The sequence below is a fragment of the Marmota flaviventris genome, chromosome 12 (assembly GCF_047511675.1).
Source record: "Marmota flaviventris isolate mMarFla1 chromosome 12, mMarFla1.hap1, whole genome shotgun sequence".
NCBI lineage: Eukaryota > Metazoa > Chordata > Mammalia > Rodentia > Sciuridae > Marmota > Marmota flaviventris.
The window spans coordinates 23,488,807-23,509,177 of NC_092509.1; the positions used below are offsets into that span (position 1 = coordinate 23,488,807).

A 20,371-nucleotide genomic window follows, 5' to 3' on the forward strand; every position below is an offset into this window, starting at 1 on the left:
GGTGTGATGCAGTTGCTTTGTAAAACTGTTCAGTTCCTCAAAATTATTAAACAGGATATAAACTCTAGGGACTATGCAAGTCTACTCCTAGGAATTGAAAACACACATCTACACAAATGTCACAGTAGCATTATCCATAATAACTGAAAAACAGAGACAGCCAAATGCCTATCAACTGATGAATGGATGAACAAATGTAATCTATCTACGCAGTGAATATTATTTGGCAATAAAAAGAAATGAAGTACTACAACATTTATAAATCTTGAAATTCTTTAGCAAAGTATTAAGAAGCCAATCTTAAAAGACCATATGTTAGGTTACTCCATTTATTTAAAATGTCTAGACAAGGCAAATCCATAAAGACAGAAAGTAGATTAATGGTTGCCAGAAACTGGGGAGTGACTGGGAGGAATAAAGATTGTGTACAGGCTTTCTTTCCAGGATGATAAAAATATCCTAAAAAAATTAGATATGGAAATGGTTGCACAACTCTGTAAATATAGGAAACCACTGAACTGTATATTTTAAATGTGTAAATTGTACACTGTATAAATTATATCACAATAAAGCTACTATTATGTTTGTAGCTTGGCTTTTTAAAATTTATACTTAGAGTTCAATTTTACTATTCTACTATGGAAAATATAAATTTAGAGTACATGAAAGATTTTCTCTGATTATATGATTCTAAATTGTCCAATATAAAACACTCTCCAATAACATTCTTTAATGAAAATAAAAAATCAAGGATATATTACAAATAAAAGAAAAAAACAAGGAAAAATTACATAGTCTTGATACTTCAGTACACATAATTAGATTTTTCTATAAGTTTCACTAAACAACTATACAGTAATATTTAAATAAATCCATTTGTTTTATATAAAAGAAATACCCTAACACAGTAGAGTCTCATAATGCCTTGGCAAACACCAATTTGATGCTTTAGAATTTTAATGTATTGTTAACAAATTTTCAAACTCAGGCAAGTTTAGAAATGTCTTCATATTGAATTCCTTCAACTCTGCGTCCTTTTAAAGGGCCCTACAAATTAAAATAATTTAGAAAAGATTAAAAACACATGTATTTAAAAGGCAAAAAAATGATACCACACTTATGGATAAAATTTACTTTTTCCATATCCCTAGAATATTATGAGGTAACTAATATTTCTGTACATCTGTGCATTTAAAAAATAATCTATGGCATTCTAATTAAAAGCTACCATATTTTCTTCAATATTTGAAATATGTAATCAGTAGACATAGTGACAGAGACTTCCCAGCTGTGCAGGGTCTTCTCAGTTTCCCTAATAAGCAGCTGTATTTCCTGATTCCCTTGGTGGGTTGATGTGGCCACAAATGGAGCTCCAGCCCATAGGCATGAGCAGAAGCTATGGTCCAACCACACAAGTTGCCTACCCGCAGTCTGTCATGCTCCTCTGTGTTCTGCCTGACATGGCACCTGCAGGTGCCACTTCTTAAAAATGGCAGAGCCACTAACTGGAATGACCCTGGCTCTCCAAGTTATAAATCAGAAAAGAACTCTTCCGTGATGAATAATACCCCTTTTAAACTTCATACATATCTATCTATCTAGTTTGTGCCATTATCCATTGAGGTTTCTTTTTCCTTTTCCAAATATTATTAAAAGCAATTTAACAACTCAAACTCATGTATCAAGTGAGTTGTGATAGTTAGGGCTGGTCTTATTACAGAATATGGGTCCATCTTTAAACATATTTTCTTCCTCTCTTCATATCAACAAAAAGGAAAAGGGGAAAACTTCAAAGGTAGATACAATCTGGGAATGCAGGAGCTAAGAATATGGGATCCTAGGGCTGGGGATGTAGCTCAAGTGGTAGCGCACTCGCCTAGTATGTATGAGGCACTGGGTTCCGATCCTCAGCACCACATAAAAATAAAAATAAAGATATTGTGTCCACCCGAAACTAAAAAATAAATATTAAAAGGAAAAAAAAAGAATATGGACTCCTATCCTAGACTGCCAAGTTCAGCTCCCACCTAGAGCAAGCAACTTAACCTCTGCACTTCAGTTTCCCACTCCTGTCTCTGTTCTGGTATCCCCAGTGGGTAAAAGAGCAGTGCCTCTACTATTGAGTTGTTGGAAAACATATATATTAAATGCTCCGAATAATACTTAGAACTTAATATGGATATAATCACAATACTTATCAATACTTACTATTAAATCTTCTGGTTTAAAATTGCAATGTTGACCCTCTCCTTTGCAAAGTATAACACTAACATGATGATGATAACAATCACAATCACAACTCTAACCACGGACTGAGACTTTTGGGGTGGGGGGGTGGGGAGGTACTGGGAATTGAACCCAGGGGTGCTTAACCACTGGGACATATCCCCAGCCCTTCTTAATATTTTATTTAGAGATAAGGTCATGCTAAGTTGCTTAGGGCCTCACTAAGTTGCTGGGGTTGGCTTTGAACTCACGATCCTCCTGTCCCAAGTCGTTGGTATTATAGGCGAGTGCCACCACACTCAGGGAGACTTTAATATTTTTCAACCAAGAACCATAACTTGTGTTAAAAATGCTTTTCAAAATGTCAGTTTTTAAAAATATAATAATGATTATACTTAAAGGAAATAAGTTTCCAGATGAAGCATGATCCAGATCGAATCTTTCATCACTGCATTTAAGGGTCTACAGTCAATTATACTTGTCTGATAAGAACTGCACATCTGGAGAGTAAGAAGGGAACCAGACATTTGGGTTTATTAGACAAATAGCTAAAAAAGATGAGGCTATATTTAGGAATACATTATCAGCTATTAAAAATCTGCTCTCTAAAATAATAAAAATAGCAGGAGAAACAACTTGAAAAGTGATTCAAGGAAAACATGGGGACATAAGAGACAAACATGCATATATAAGTGCAGACATTTTTGTTGTTGTTTAAATGTGGGCATGCTGAAAAAAAAAATGAGGAAGAAACAAAAACTAGAAGTGAGTTTCCTCTTTTGGAAGCATGTGTTGCTTTGTAACCAACCTAAAAGCCTATACTGTGGTTTTGCTCCTAGGCCCTATCTCAAAAACAACCCTGTGAACAACCAACCCATCAAAAAGAAGAGAGAACTGTGGGTTTATGGGGAGCGAGGGAAGAAATTAGCTTTTGATGAAAATCATACCAACTGTGAATCAAGATATCAGACAGAACCTAATATATCCTCCATAGGTTGATCTGTGTTTCCTGAGGATGGAAACATGAAGCAGGCTCTACAGTGGACAGGACTATGAAATTAAAAAGTAAAGGACAATCAATCTGTCAAGGAAATGTGGGATTTCCCATCATTTCATACTGATTGAGTAAGAAAGAAAAACTTGAGTTTTAAAAAACCCAAATCTGTAAATTTAGTCAGACCTATATTCCTCAATGCCAGGTAAGAGTCCCTTTTTTACTTTTATTCCCTTATATTTATGTTAGTAAATGGTAGTTTCTACTTTAGTATTGTCATGACACTTTTTTTTTTTTTCTTAATTTACTAAAGTGTGAGTTCTCTTAAATAAGGATCTAAGTGGTTTTTCCAGAAAGTCTTTCTGAGACAAATATTCTCTCACAGGTCCATGGGTTTAGGGAGCCTATGATTTCCCAAAGAGAAAACATAAAATTTGGCAATTAGGTACAATTTTTTGAAAAAAGAACCCAAGCTTTCATCAGATTCTCCAAGGGATCTATCACCCCATCCCCAAACTAAAACCTACTGTACTGGAGATGAAATTTCTTTTGTTTAGATAAAGATATGGCAGTAGTTTAGAGTTCTAAGAAAAATGTTAATTTTAAGAAATCTCAGATCTCACCCAAAGACCTGTCAGTAGACTTATAGTTTAAAGTCAACAAATACTTTTATTTATATGTCAGAGTTCTTGAAATAACTGGGTTGATTTCTGCTACCTTAAGTTCCTTAATAAAGAAGGGGGACATTTTGAAAATTTATTGATACCTGTGGCTCCTTTTCCATCAACTATGATTACATTTTTCCAATTCATTTTACTATTATATTTCATTAGATGTGTGGGAAAAAAAGTCAGGATATAAAATTGTCCATCTTGTATATAATTTTATAAAATGCAAAGGCTAAAAAGGAACAGAATGAAATATTAATGGGGGTTTTATCTTTGGAATTATGGGCATATTTTTAGAATTACTTAAATTGTATTTTTCAGATTTTATATAATGAGTACACATTTCTTTTGTAACTAGAAAATAAAATGCTTCACGAAGGACAAAGTCACTAGAAAAAAATAAGCTTACAGATTTCTATATAGGAAGGAAGGCAAACAAAAAACCATATACTCTAAAATTAAAACAAAGTTCAATTCAATTAAAAAGAATTAAGATACATTTTTACAGCATTTTCAAATTTTTATCTATTTGCAAACAACTTACAGTTTCAATGACTATTGTAGCTGAGAACGTTTTCTCGTTGATGGATTCTAGGGTACCTTCATTTCCTTTGTACCCTCCATTTAAAACCAGAATTCTTTTCCCTATAATAGAAATGCATATAAAACTTAATGCAAAGAAACTGTCCACTTTTTTCCTACCTTGTTACAACAAAATGTTTTACAATGAATATAATAAAAAACAAAAAACTTCTCTTGAAAGTTCTTAATCATGTTAAGAACTATGTGGTGTTCTAAAGTTTATAAATATTTTGATTACTCTAACGTTATAAAACCCCTCATTGTTTTCAATTTTTCTTAAAGGGATATGTTTTAATTTTAGATCGCAAGGTGTATAGGGTACAGAAAATGTTCAGAGTCCAGAAGTATAAGAAAATTTATTTACATTGTCTTTTTTTAAAATTCATAAGATGGTTTGGCAGTTTTATAAAAATTTAAACTTATGTCTACTATGTGACAACCATTTGAAGCATTTACCGAAAAGAAATCATACATCCACACAAGGATTTGTACATGAATGTTCACAGTTTTATCTGTATCTGTAAAAAATTTTAAACAACCCATATGTCCATCCACAGGTGTTTGGATAAATTCTGGTATATCTACATACTGATATATTCCTCAACAATACAAATAAACGGACTATAGATTCAACATGTATGAATCCAAAATAATTATGTTAACTGAAAGAAGTGAGACCCAACAACAACGTCAAAATAACCTAAATTGAACAACCACAAAACTAAGACAGCAGTATGATTTCATTTATATAAAATTCTGTAAAAATATGAACCAATCTTCAATGACAGAAAGCAGGTCTGCAGTTGCTTAGGAAGACAGAGGAAGCAAAAGTAGGGGATCAAGTGGGGAGGATTAGAAAGGAAAATGAAGGGAAGTGTTCATTGTCTTGATTTTAGTGATGGTTTCACAGCAGTACTCATGTTAAAACCACTTATATTTTTGATAAATGTGCAATTTATTGTTCATCAATTATACATTAATAAAGCCAATCTATAAGAAAAGTTTCATTTGAGGGAGAAAAATACAGAGTATGATACGTGGAAGTTCCTAAGACCAATATAATCAATGTACCCTCAGTGATATGTTCAAGAAGATTTTGAGTCAGAGACAATCTAACCCCATTGGTGTTTATAGTTAGATATGAATAAGCATCCAAAAGACAAAGATAGGTAAGGGGAAAAAAAAGCAATAAGTAAAACAGACTTTTACTTGACTATTTCAGAGAGCTAAACAAATATGTTAATAATAAAAGCCTAATATGATTAATTTTATTGATATATGTCATGTTTTGTTTCAGAAGGAAAAAAAAAAGTTTTCCAGAAAGGGAAAATTCATTCATGCCACAAAATATCTTTATCAAAGGACTAGTCAAGTATTGTGACACCTGAAGCCAAATGGGGATCAGTAATATTGGCAGTTAATATTTCTGAAAATGAAACACATCTGTAACCATCAAGTAATGCCAAAAAAAACAAGGTTTTTAAGAATGGAATCACTTATTTTGATGGAATATATATAAGTGGTCTGAAAAAGGTTTACCTGGTGCTGGAATTACTGTCTCTAAATGAGTCTGGTCAAGTTTCAGCTTGTCTCCAGAATCAATCATCTTTACAACAGCTGTATATTTGTCAATTACTTCCTGTCATGTAAAATGAACACCTTTATCATAGAATATGTGAATACTAAGTGAAAAGAACTAATATAAATAAAATAAAAAGAAATGAAATTCCAGTTGAATGATACAAGTAACTCCTATTATAAATAACATCATTTTCTAGATCCCACACACATAATTTTTCTGTTAATGGTTCTCAATATAGAACTCAATTCAAAGCTTAGCTAAGGTTTTCACCTGGAAAGAATACGAGACTACTAATCTTCGAATAAGACTGAGAAATCTAGCAGGAAGGGCCACTTGCCTAGCTTAGACTACAGAAAAAAAGCAATTTACACATGCACAAGGCTGGGTGTTAGAATGAAACTATATTTAGGAAAGGCAGAAAAGGACTGGAATTTCAAAACCCTAGAGCAGCTAGTCTCCTAGGTAATACACAAGGAAAGTCCTCGTGAGACCTCTGGGGCATAATTATACTGTCCATCATTAACAAAAAGAAAACGTTTCACTGATTAATGGGCAAGGCATGCACAACTGAGATTTTTAAGCAGTAGTGATGGGATTCCTTAAATACTATTTGCTCCAGTAAGAAAACAGACCAAGGTTAAATATAAACTATGGTTGGAAAAGAAGTATTTTGCCAACTATTATGAATTCAGATTTCATCTTATGGAATAATTGGAATCTTAGACACAATAATACTTCTGCTACAAAGATTTAATTTTCAAGAAATACCAAAATAGCTTCACTGGGTAACCAGTAACTTTTTTCACAATTTCCATGCATAACTTCATATTCTTACCTTAACGATACCCTTTTTCTTGTGATACTTCTCTCCAAGTTTTTTGGTTATAATTTTCACAATGATTTCCTGGAAAATAACAACAAAAAATGAAGATAAAGGAAAAGATAGAAATTATCTTTTCTAGGGGCTGGGGCTGGGGCTGTGGCTCAGCGGTAGAGCGCTCACCTAGCACATGTAAGGCTCTGGGTTCAATCCTCAACACCACATAAAAATAAATAAATAAATAGATAGATAGATAAATAAATAAATAAATAGAGGTATTGTGTCCATCTACAACTAAAAAAATAAAATAAAAACAAAAAGGAATTATATTTTCTATATTTTTTTACCATACAATTTTTAATTTTTTTATTAGTTGCCCAAGTCAATACAATGATCTTGACATATCATACATTTGATTCAAATAGCATATGAATTCTCATTTTTCCAGATTGCAAGATCACACTGGTTATACATCCATGTGTATACATACAGCAATCCTAATGTCAGTTGTATTCTGCTGCCTTCCCTATCCCCCCCTCCCATCACTATTCTCTACCCATTCTACTGTAACACTTATCTCTCTCTCTTTCTCTCTTTTTTTTTCTTCCCTTCCCCCTCACACCATCGTATATGTATTTTGTGAACCCATGAGGGTCTCCTTCCGTCTTCCATGCAATTCCCCTTCTCCCTCCCTCCTCTTTTCCTTGTTTCGTGGTAATCTTCTTTTCATGCTCTTCCTTCCTACTCTGTTTTGAGTCACCTCCCTTATATCAGAGAAGACATTTGACATTTGTTTTTTAGGGATTGGCTAACTTCGCTTAGCGTAATCTGCTCTAGTGCCATCCATTTCCCTGCAAATGCCATGATTTTGTTATTTTTTAATGCTGAGTAATATTCCATTGTGTATAAATGCCACATTTTTTTAATCCATTCATCTGTTGAAGGGCATCTGGGTTGGTTCCACAGTCTAGCTATTGTGAATTGTGCTGCTATGAACATTGATGTAGCTGGGTTATTTAAAAAAATAACCTGGGTTATTTAAAAAAAAAAAAAAAGAAAGAAATTAGTGAGCTTTGCTAAAAAAGAAATTAGTGAGTTATAATCCTTCCCAGCATTGGCTGAATATTTCATTAGTAATCTTTTATTCCTTCTTCCTCTTTTTTGTCCAACTTGGTTACCAAGAGGAAAAAATTATATACAAAATCACTGATCTCCACAGTGAAGGTTTCTTGACATCTAGGACTTTCATTTGTAAATCTCAAATTCTATTAGTTCTGTCTTTCATAGATTGCTTTTCTTTCCAATCAAAACAGTGAAAGTGAGGATATTATATTGTTGGTATTCCCTGATGATAAAAACTCAGATTGCAAAAGTCTTACCAGGAATTGAAAGGAACTGAGCCATTGAGATTATGCATGAAACTTTCACAATGTTCTTTTCTCATTAGGTTGCTATGAGCATTTTGTCTTTCTCTGTCTGTCTCTCTCTTTTTTTTTTTCTCTTCTTTTTGTCAGTACTGGGATAGAACCTAAGGCCTTGCACCTGCTAGGCAAGTATTGAGCTACACCCTCAGCTCTTTTTATTTATTCTGAGTCAGGATCTTGCTAAATTGCCCAGGCTGGCCTTGAACTTGTGATTTTCCTGCCTCAGCTTCTCAAGTTGCTGGATTACAGGCAGGCACCACCACACTGGCCTGCTTTGAACTTTTTGATACAAACAGCATTATTCAGATCAGCTCTAGCTAAAAAGTATCATTGTTTTAAGTATCTCATCTCAAATGGGAAAGAAATCCAAGCTCATTTCATATTAATGAATTCTGAGTTTACTGCTTTATCATTCTTCTTTTGTGATTTGGATGAGCTGTTCAAAAGCTGATAATGAAAATTAAACTGTCTGCTTGCTATATTTGCTGCAGTGATGTTACATTTGCTACTTTAAGTTAATGTAACAAATAGATGGTCATAAACACTTCATAAAGCCATGCTAAGAATTATATTCACAAAATTTTGTTAGGACTTTAGGAGGAGAATATTTAATAGTAGAAAGACATGTTTAAGAGAAAACTTGAATTGTCTTATTCTTAAGCCTCTCTTCTACTAAGGCTTTCTACATGAAGCCAATTAATGCCAAAACATCTTTTCTGATTTAGCTATAATATTTCCAAGTTAAATTTCTTAAAGACCTTCATGGGTTCATATTCTAGTGATCTGAAGACAATTCATTATATTATTGTACTTTTTTTACCCTTAGCTTATATAGATCTGTTCAAAACATTTCTAAATCTAAAAAATATAGTCCTGATGGGTGTGGTGACACACACCTGTAATCCCAGCGACTTGGGAAGCGGACGCAGGAAGTTCAAAGCCAGCCTCAGCAACTTAGTGAGGTCCTAAACAATTTAATGAGATACTGTCTCAAAATGAAAAAAAAGCTGGGGAGGGTTGGAGATGGAGCTCAGTGGTAAAGTACCCCTACGTTCAATCCTCAGTACCCAAAACAACAAAAAACAAAAACAAAACATAGAACTTAAGTAATTTCCATACCAGTGAGAAAGATTGACTATGAAGACTTGAATTAGAATTCTGAACTCAACTTTCAAGAATACTTTCTCAAATCAGAAATTAATCTAAGTCATACCCTATTATTGGTTAAACCAGTTTCTAAAAGAATAATTATGGTACTCTGAAACTTTTAGGAAAATTCTACATCTCAGTAAGTCCAAAATAAAGCATCAATAAATAAGAAGAAACTTTTTAAATATTTAAATCACTTTAAATTATTATTTAAAAATAATAATAATAAATAATAAATATAAATATAATAAATAAATAAATATAATAAATATAATAAATAATAATAAATATAAACCTTCCTTGAGTTTATAAAATTAAAATTTGCTTTTTTTCTACAAAGTACCTAAATGGGTATTTTCATAAGATATAAATTGAAAACCAATACTTCCATATTTACAATTCTACTAAATTTAAACATGGAAGTTAGGAAGCTTCAGTTGATACTTACAGGCTGTAGCCAGTAATCTGTTCGGGCTGTTCTTTTCTTTTCCTCTTCAATCTACAGAACACACAAGACATCCATAAAATTATCTCTTTAAAATCATCAATTTATTTCAAAATACCATTCTAGTTAGCAAAATATCACCATAAAATCCACAATGCACCAAAGACCAATGATACAATATGCAAACTCTGATAAATACAAATAAACATTATTTCTAACTAGTTTTTAATTTTAAAAAACCTTGGATTTGTGATAAAGCAAGTGAAGTGACTCAGAAACTCAGTAACAACCCCTACTTAGTCAATACTACAAGGTCATCCTCCAGCAAGCACTACAGTACCCTCTCCAGGTGTAGTCCAATGACTGTCATGAACTGGAACAGGTGGTTTGGTCATGTGGCAAAAACAACGCGTAGACCAATCTTGTACAGTATGGTTAGGGAGGCAGTCTAACAGCAAAAAGGAGGCTTCTGGTGTGAGTGATAATAAAACTCATGAATGAAAGAAAAGTACCATCAAGAGAGATGTAAATAAAAGAAAAAGCAACCAAAATGAAAAAGGTGACATGTGATCTTTATGTCTATACAGTACATCTTTTTCTTTCTCAGTGGCTTAAAGTTAACCCTAAGGACCAACTTTCAAAGGGATCCAAAATTGTAATTCTTTGGTTGATTCTAAACCTCATTTTAAATCTTCAATTATCAAATATGAACAAAGAACACTCTAAATTTAGTATGTATCATATTTAAAACAAGTAGATCTGGCTTTCCATTTTCTTTTAAATTAAACTAAATTAAAAAATTCCTTGTCAATGGTATGTGTGACCTCTGCAGTGTCGCTCCTACTTCTCTAATCTAAAATGTACCACCATGCTCTTGCTATGCTCTAGCCACGTGAGCTGAGATCTCTGTTGCCTTAGGAAACTTTCACAAGTGTTCTCCCCACTCCTCACCCTCATTCCTCCTCGGCGCTCAGTCACTCAGTATTTATAGGTCTGTTTCTTTATTGAATGGCTCCTTTACTACAATGAAAGTCCCATGACAAATAAGGACATATTTCTGTCCCTATTATTCAGACCCAGAACTTTGTACAATGTCCAGCACATAAAGGCAACTCAATATTTACTAAATGGTAGAATAACATTTCATGGTATGTTCATATTATAATTTAAGCTTTTTAGATTGCCCTTTACTGTGTGAGAGCTAGTAGCAGAGAACTAAACAGTTATCTCCTCTTCATTTGCAAATGAAAGATGAGAAGACTACAGTAAATAATATTAAAGAGAAAAAAGTGAAGCTTCTTGTATCTATTATTCTTTTCTCCCATTCTTTCTCTTCTCCTTATCCATTTATTTTATAAATTCATTGATAAGATAAGGTCACGAGTGAAAAAGGAAGAAGGAATATTTAGGAATATATTAAGAACCTACTGCAAATTTCTCAAGATCATGATTCATCATATAAATTTATGATTTAAATGATTCATCATATAAATTTAGCCCTCATGTTAAATCAAGCATGACAAACATATCACAGCTTTCTCCTATTAGCGAGAAGGCAAAACATGGAAGCCAGAGGCAACAGGAGAGTACAAGTTGGAGGAGGCAGAACATCCATAAAGGATCCCAGTTTTGATTACTACTAAAGCTCCTGTAACTGAACTCTACTGGGGTCACTGCATGGAGGATTTCAAAGACTGCATTTGAGGCAAGAAAATAAGCATGGTAGACGGGGTTCCACCTCTGTTCAGATGAATGGCAACTGGGATTCTTTGCCCTAACCTTGAATAGAAAGTTTTTCTAATTTTATATTATTCTAATAAATGGTGACATTATTTAACTTTCCTTAGGCTTGAATTACATCTTTCTTCTGATTGCTATAGCATCCAAAATAATTCATAAACTGTACCTCCATGATTTCATCAAGTGCAGATTTCTTCTTCTTCTTTTCTTTAGATTGAGCTGAGCTCTGGGAAGATTCTTTTCGTTTCACTGAAGCTGTACTCCCTAGTGTCTTGAGTGCACTTGGTCCTAAAGAACTGAAGAGAAGAACCATGCTTGTTCATAAAAACGATATACCAAAAAATGCTTTCTTTGTGCAAGATCAACAATACAGAATAAATGTTACACGGTTAATTTAGAGATCAGTCAAAACAATGAAGAGCCTGTGTGCATCTTGTGCAGGACTGTAGGCATCATAACATTTACGCTGTCCTGTCTTAGTTCCCCCTGCTATCTTGTTGCCCTTTCAGTTAGAGCTACTACAATCCGTAGAGCAAACTAGAGCCAGTACAGGCCCCAGTGGTGGGCAGATCAGGGTTTGAGGGTACTTCTCTTAGGAAGTTTAAAATTCAATAATTTAAGGTTCAGATCCACATCTACACATGGGGATAATAATAGGACCCAACTCCTAGCTCTACTGTAAAGATTAAATGAGATGTTTTTACACAATCAGCATAAGTCTAGCACATTACTGTTGAAAGCAAGGTTTTTTTAAGGCCAAGATTTCAACATATCACTTAAACAGTTTTTACTACTCCTGATTGCCTAAGTGTTTAAGTCTACATTTTAAATTCTTGACTGCCAATATTCACTTATCAAAAGAATACCACTTCAGTAACTATCCTTTGACTTTTTATGTGCACGTCAGTCATTCTGATCAATTTGCTAGCAACTTGGGCCATGCTCTGTGCTTCATGTCACTGAAAATTTGCACATGCCTCATTTTATACCTACAATAATCTCTAAAATTCTTCATGGGAGTTCTTGGATCTTCCAGCTTTCTCACCTGCCCTAGCACTTAATGGAGCAAATCACACTCTACCCTGCATTATATATAATCAGTTGTATTCTATGATGCCTCTCTTATATTACATTTTTCCTGCTGTAAAGTAGCAGAACTACCTTGTAACTTCCATAAAAGATACTTAAATAATATTTGCTAACTAAATGAATCTTACCAATCTCATCATTTAATGTGTCATAAATACACAAAGCTACCATGGAAACAAAAAAGGGAAAAAGTGCGGTTGACAGAGAATACAAGAGAATTATTACTTTCCTTTATTTGGGCTTTTTAAAAAATGCTTTTAAAAACCACATTAAAATTATTAGAAAGCCAGAACACTTTAAGGACTCATATTCAGCTTGAAGTCAACTAAAATGCCTACATCTTTTCAAGAAAATTACAGTGTAAGAGTCCTTCACTGTAGTTATAGAAACTGTTTTCTCCTTATTTAACTGTAAGGCTTACATTTGCCTGTGTAAAATTTCACTTACTGGGTTTGTCTTGTAATTCAATCCAGTGAACATATTTTAAAATTCTGATATCCAGGTCTGTGACAGCTGTACATAATGTGCATTAGTTCTGAAAAGATCATGTCCATATAAAGAGAAATTACTTAACCTGTAACTTCAAACATTCTTTAGATTTAAATGTACCTTGAGTATGAATCCAACCAGAATGAATTTAGGCTTCATTCTGATTATAATCAACTACAATCTGAATATAATCAACTACAAAATCTATAAAATAGAAACTAAGAAACCTAGCAAAGAGAAAATTGGGAATAAATAGCTATTTTTGGCTCTGGTAGTAACAACTTTCTCCTTCAACATTCACCAACCACCTATTTCCTATTGTAATCAGTCAGAAAAGCTTGTTAGTCTATTGTTTTCTAAAGAGTTTTCTCTGGTTTTTGAAAATACATTTGCTCAATTTTTCTGCCTTCTTACCCCCCTCCCCTTCTACAATTCCTCAATAGTGAATTCTCCAGATGCATCCAGAAATTACTTCAGTATTTTGATCTCAGCTAGGAAACTTTATTTTATTTAAGGTTGTCAGGTATATTTTAAAAAACTTTTATTTTTAATAAAAAAATAGGAAAAAAACTTGAATAGACTTTTTCCCAAATATACACAAGTGGCAAATAAGCACATGAAAAGATGCTCAGTGTCACTAATCATTCAGGAAATACAAATCAAAACTACCACAAAATACCACTTCACACTCATGAGGATGGCCAAAACAAAAACAGAAAATAACAAGTGTTAGCAAGGATGTGGAGAAACTGCTGGTAGAAATTTAAAATATTGTGGCTGTTGTAGGAAAACAATAGGGCAATGCCTCAAAAACAAAACAAAACAAAACAAAAAAACCTAAAACTAAATGACCATATGATCCAGCAATTTCACTTAAGGTGCCTATATGTTAAACAACTGAAAGCAGGAGCTCAAAACAGGTCTGTATACACCAGTGTTCATAGTAGTATTATGTATAATAGCCATAAGTTGGAAATAATTCAAATGTTCATCATGGGATAAACAGATAAGCAAAATGTAGAATATCCTTATAACAAGATATAAGCCTTAAAAAGGAATGAAATTCTGACCTTGGCTACAATATGGACAAACTCTGAAGACACAATGCTAAGTGAAATAATCATATGCAAAAGAAAAAATATTGCATAATTCTACTTATATGAGTTACCTAGAGCAGTCAAATTCATACAGAAGAAAAATGGAATGGTGGTACCAGAGGCTACAGAAAGGTAGATTTGGGAATTGTTTAATGGGCTTCATTTGGGATGATGCAAATGTTTTGGAGATAAATGGTGGTGATTGTTGTATAAAAGTGTGGATTTGTTTAATATAATTGAACTGCATACTTAAAAATGGTTAAAATGAGCTGGGTGTGGTGACGCATACCTATAATCCCAGTAACGAGGGAGGTTGAGGAAACAGGATCACAGGTTAGAGGCCAGCCTCAGCAACTAAAGGAGGCAGGACCTAAGCAACTTAGTGAGAACCTGTATCAAGGTAAAGAGGCCTGGGGACATAACTCCATGGAAAGGCACACTTGGGTTCAATCCTCTCTCTCTCTCTCTCTCTCTCTCTCTCTCACACACACACACACACACACACACACAAACACAGTAAAGGTTAAAATGATTAATTCTGTGTTATGTGTGTATTTTTTTTTTTTCTTTCTAGAGAAACAGGCATGCACCACCATGCCTGGCTCATTCTAGGTCTTACATATAACAGTTTTAAACCAGCAGAAAAACAAATTCCTGCCCATATAAACACAAAGCACAATTTCAGAGAAAAAAAGTTTAGGTGAGTTCTTTTAATTGTATTTTCTGCAACTCTATATACATATTCATATAGATAATTCAAACAATTTACAGAACTTAATTAAATAAAACATTTTTCCTAATATTAAGGCTTGACATTAAGGTGCTGATAGACATCCAAAGATATCAGGTCCCTATCTCTGGAATCTATAAATGTTATCTTATTTAGAAAAAAGGATATTTGCAAATCAGATGAAGTAAAACATCTTGTGATGTAGAGATTATTCCACCAGAGTGGGCCTAAAGTATAATCACCCCTGTTATTTTAAGAGACAGACACAGGGAGGCATAATCTGTAAAGGAAAAAGTGATTTTAAGAACAAGAAAAGAGAAGTGTGAAGATATTTGGTCTTGAAGACTAGAAGGGTGCAACCACAAACCAAGGAAGGCTGGCAGCCACCACAAACTAGAAGAGGCAAGGACTACGTTTTTCTCTAGAGCCTCTGGAGGGAGCAGAGTCCTCTAAACACTGATTTCAGCACAGTGATGCTGATGCCAGAATTCTGACCTCCAAAGATGGTCACATTTCTGATGTTTCAAGTCTCCCTGTTTGTTCCAACAGCCACAGGGAAACTAACAAGAGTGATGGGTTTCATTGCCAGTTGAACAACCATAACATTCATCAACACCTCAGAATAACAAATAATAAAAGGAAATGGGAAGTGGAAAGTCATCAAAATCAAAATGGAGGCAACGTGTCAACCCTCACCAATCAATCAATCAATCAATCAATCTTGGAGGTTATAAAGGGTTCCTGACAATAATTATCACAAAAAAACTCTTCTAGAATCATGATCTTGCACAAAGGATGTTGCAACCTTAAACAAAAAAATACTCCTACAAGGAACTCTGCCCAGTGATTAGAAAACCTTGGATTGGTGCCACCTTTGCTATTAATCCATACAATCACAGATTTCAATATATTTTATAATCACAATTTTCAATATATTTTACACAATCTGCCTCATTGTTGCCTTTAACAACTTCCCCCTGCTTCAAGCTCCTTGAATACTCTTACAGTTTACTATGGCACATGTATGCCCATTACCCTACCACTATTCTATTCCCAAATATCATTATTCTTTAGGAACTTATACTGCACTGGGCAATAAGGAGACAGACTGAGAACTTAGTCTCTATTTTCAGAAAAATCACAATATAGCAGGTAAAACAGAAAATGCACATCTCAGTCTACATTTAAACTGTGGGAAATGGGTAGGAAAATATACAGTATAACAGTAAAGCAGAAGGAGCCATAGAATGGAGAAGGATTCACAGAGAACCACAAATCTATCTATCGAAGCATTTTGTCCAAATGAGCATTTCCTAGTCCAGCACAGTGGCACAGGCATTTAGTTCCAGACACTCAGGAGGCTGAGGCAGCAAGACCACTTGAACTGAAAACCAGAGTGAATAACACAGCAAGACCCCATCACATTCAAAAATAAAATGAAATGAGCCTTTCCTCAAACAAAAGAATCATCTCATCACAGGGAAATGAGAAAAGAACAACTGCTGAAAAACAATAAAAACAAACCAAAATGAAAACTGCAATGAGAAAAAAATGATTCACAATACTTGAAAATGTAGTAACCGACATGACATTTCATGAAAATTCTAAAGTGTATCAGATCTGTAACTGTAGCTCACCCTGATTTGGAAGACGTTGCTCCTGCTGAGCTACATGCTCCTTTATTCAGGTTAAATGTGACTAGAAGAAAAAAAAAAAAGTTATTTCATATACATATGTATGTAGAGTTCAGAAAATTATAATACAAGTTCTCAGACAAGATTCCACAGGCATTCACATAAAAAATCATGAACATGCTAATAAATGAGGCTAAAATGCTCCTCTCCAGAAAATGTCCTAAATGATGCTTGTAGAGATGGAAAGGACCTTACATGCCATGTTGCTGTGGCAATTGACGCTGGCTGCTGTGACATTCCATCCCCCAACACTTGCTCATAGCACTCCAACTTTTGAGTGTCATATTTCTTGGCCATGATTCTAGGGATAGAATGCTATCTGCAGCTCTGGGGTAAATTCTGGTGGTCTAAACCAGTCAGTACAATTCCCTCTCGACTACTTTTAATTCTGGCCAGCAATATTCAAAAGGAAGTTCACTGGTGGGCTTCTAGGAAGTTTCCTTACTCCTAAGGGAACTCCAGAAGAGATGTTCTCTATCATCCTTTGGAAAATGCTGGGTCTGGATGTGATGACTAGAATGCTGGCAGCTACTTTGTGTGTTCTTATGGCATGCAGAATCATCACCGCTGAGATTCTTATCATGGAAAGATATCTCCTTATTGTTTAAGCTTATTTTATTCAATTTTGTTACTGTTGACTGAAGGCATCCTATCCAATTCATAGCATATAACCTTTTCATTTTATAGACAAGAACAATGCAAATCCTGACAAATCAAATGTCTTGTTCACTGACATGTTACTTTTTTAAAAATGTTTTTTTAGCTGTAGATGGACAAAATATCTTTATTTTTATTTGTTTATTTTTATGTGGTACTGGGGATTCAACCCAGGGCCTCATGTGTGTGAGGTGCTCTACCACTGAGCTATAACCCCAGCCCAAGACATGTTACTTTTAGCAAAGTTAGTACAAAAGAATTCATGCTTAACAAAGAGGAAAGAAAAGTTAAAATTACCTTTCTCTTCATCATTTTCTCTGCTTAATTCTGTAAAAACAGGGACCTCCTTGAGAGAGAAAAAGAGAGAGAGAGAGAGAAAGAGAAATAATTTAGAGTGCATTTACTATAAATATTCAATAGCTTACACTATGACTTGCTACCTATGGTACAAGACAGCTCAAAGACAAAACTCTAAGATTATAATTCTAAAAAAGTATTTTTCTATACCAAATTACAGAGGTTTACCTACATTTTTATTTCTATAATAATCTATACAGAATACAACAGAAATGTGAGGCAATAAACTTTAGGAACATTAGCTAGAGGATTACTTACTTTGAAAATCAAAACCTTTCTATATTGTGGGGTAGCTTAATATAATGATTAAGAGCCTTACATTAAACAAACAAAACTGCATATCAAATCCACCTCTGTAACCTTTCAGCTTTGTAATCTCTTGTCAGTCTCATCACATTTCCTAAGCCTCAGCTCTTCTATCTTTAAGACAGAGAATGCATGTTATTAGAAGTTATTAGAAGTGTTAAATAGGATAATATGGAGAAAAAAACAGCACAGTGCTTGCCACTGTTAAGTGCCATAAATATTAATTATCGATTTTACTAATAAAAAGAAGACGTTTTTGAGATCTAGCTAAAATATTCTTTAATCAGATAGTGCTCACATAAGCTTTCACATAGTGAGGCAAAAGAACATTTTTAAAATCTTCCCTATAAAATGAGGATGGGCTTCCTTATATAATGAGGATGGGCTGATCAGTAGAATTTCTCCTGCCTTTTAAGATAAAATACTATTTGTATCTGAAAAGAACAAATAACTTGAAGGTTTTAGCAGTATTAAACCAAAATGCTAACAAACAATAATATTATTCTAAAAACTAAACTATTTTTCTCACTTTCCTCTGGATCAGAAGATGTGATTCTTATTAATTTTCACAATATGAAATTTTATTTTTTCTACTGCAAACTGAGGTTTAAATTTTAATAAAAGAAATTTAAAAATAAAGAAGCTGAGCACAGTGGCACATGCATGTAATCCCAGAGGCTTGTAAGGCTAAGGCAGGAGTACTGCAAGTTCAAAGCCAGCTTCAGCAATTTAGGAAGGCCCTAAGCAACTTAATGAGACCCTGTCACAAAATAAAAAAGGGCTTGGGATATAGCTCGGTGGTTAAGTGTCCCTGGATTAAATTCCCAGTACAAAAAAAAAAAAATGCTGATCCATAATACTGGTCCTTATCGATGTCTTAAGTTCTATGGCCTGCAAGTTCCTGCATTACTTTTCAGGTAATGCTCACACTTAACCACTGAGCTACTCTTCAAAATAGCCTGAAACTTAAAATATGTCAAATGTTCCTCAGCAGAATAATAGTGTTATGATCATAAAATGGGCTAATATATCTTATTAAATAATAATAATAATTTAAGGACATATGTTTAACCCTATTATACAATATACCCACATATTAAAACATCACATGGCACCCATTAATATGTAAAATTTTGTGCTCTTATGTATAATTTTAAAAATTCATTAAAAGAATGAAACACTAATAGAAAGAACATGAAGGAAATGTATAACAGAATGTTTGAATTTAAAAAGTCACACAGGAGGCAGCCACAAATATTGTTGAAGTAAGTACCTTGATCTAGTGATCCTAACACCTGGACCCCTTCCCTTAACCTTCCTTGCCCATTCACTGGCTTTCCCCACTGATTCTTTGAAACCCCTCAGCTCAGGGTTCGTATCCACCTTCAAATTTTCTTTGCCCTTTCGGGAATGGAATCAAAGTCCATTCTCATGCTGTGTTTATCTCCAGCAGTGCATTAATCACACAGTTACAATTAGCTGAAATGATCTATTTACATGTCTTCCCATTAGGTACTATTTCAATTTTAGACATAAGGAGACTGAAGTTTACAGATTCTATGATTATTCAAGATCATGAAGTTAGGAAGGAATAAACTGAGATTTCTCTCAACTCCAAAGCCTGTGCTCTTTCTTTCTCCCCTAAGAAACACCATCTAAAAATCTCAATTTGCTGTTTGAGAAAAAAAGCCATTTTATGTTTTTAGATTTTTTACATCGCCTCTCTGGATGATACTGTTGCTCACCTGTTCTTTTCCTTCTAGACCTCTTCTCACTTGTTCTTCAATAAATTTGGCAGTTTTTTCCTCATCATCGAGGTCTTGCTTCTTCTTTTTCTCTAGTTCCAGTTGGCGGCGGATAGTTTCGGGGTCTCTATCTATATACTGAATATACCAGCCTTTTGGTGTCTCATCCACTTTGCACAAGCCTTAAAAAAAACAAACAACACCATAAATTTGCATGTAATCAAGCAAAATGTAAATATAAATGTGTTTCATCTCTGCATATTTACTCAATCATTCAAATACAATCATACACATTAAAATACAGAAATTCGTGAAGCATATGAATTTTTCATATTTCCACTTAATGAAATTCAGATATAAGTGGAATCTGTAATCTCTTTAAACAGAAAAAAACTATTCTGATTTTTATATAGTTACAATGAAGCAAAATATGTAAACAAGGGAAACATATAAATAAAGTGTTATTTTGCATAAAAATTATTCAGCGATATCTAAGTATCTAATATCCAAGAATACATGATTCTCTGTTAAAATAAAGTAACACACTGAATAAGCAATTTAATGCTATTAAATCTTT

At 33.8% G+C, this 20,371-nt stretch overlaps 1 protein-coding gene across 5 annotated transcripts in view; it reads right to left on the bottom strand.

Moving 5' to 3' along the window:
- Kin (Kin17 DNA and RNA binding protein) overlaps positions 1 to 20,371 on the bottom strand; it is an 85,872-nt gene that overhangs the window by 57,148 nt on the left and 8,353 nt on the right. For 3 of the 5 annotated variants that reach the window (XM_071599782.1, XM_071599783.1, XM_071599785.1), the window contains exons 5-12: positions 19,795 to 19,976; positions 17,684 to 17,732; positions 16,673 to 16,733; positions 11,797 to 11,926; positions 9,894 to 9,944; positions 6,888 to 6,956; positions 6,010 to 6,109; positions 4,433 to 4,533 (exon numbers count right to left, since the gene is read on the bottom strand). In XM_071599782.1, the coding sequence (XP_071455883.1) occupies positions 4,433 to 4,533; positions 6,010 to 6,109; positions 6,888 to 6,956; positions 9,894 to 9,944; positions 11,797 to 11,926; positions 16,673 to 16,733; positions 17,684 to 17,732; positions 19,795 to 19,976 (743 nt within the window). The other 2 variants (XM_027944888.2, XM_071599784.1) reach the window with 2 other exon arrangements.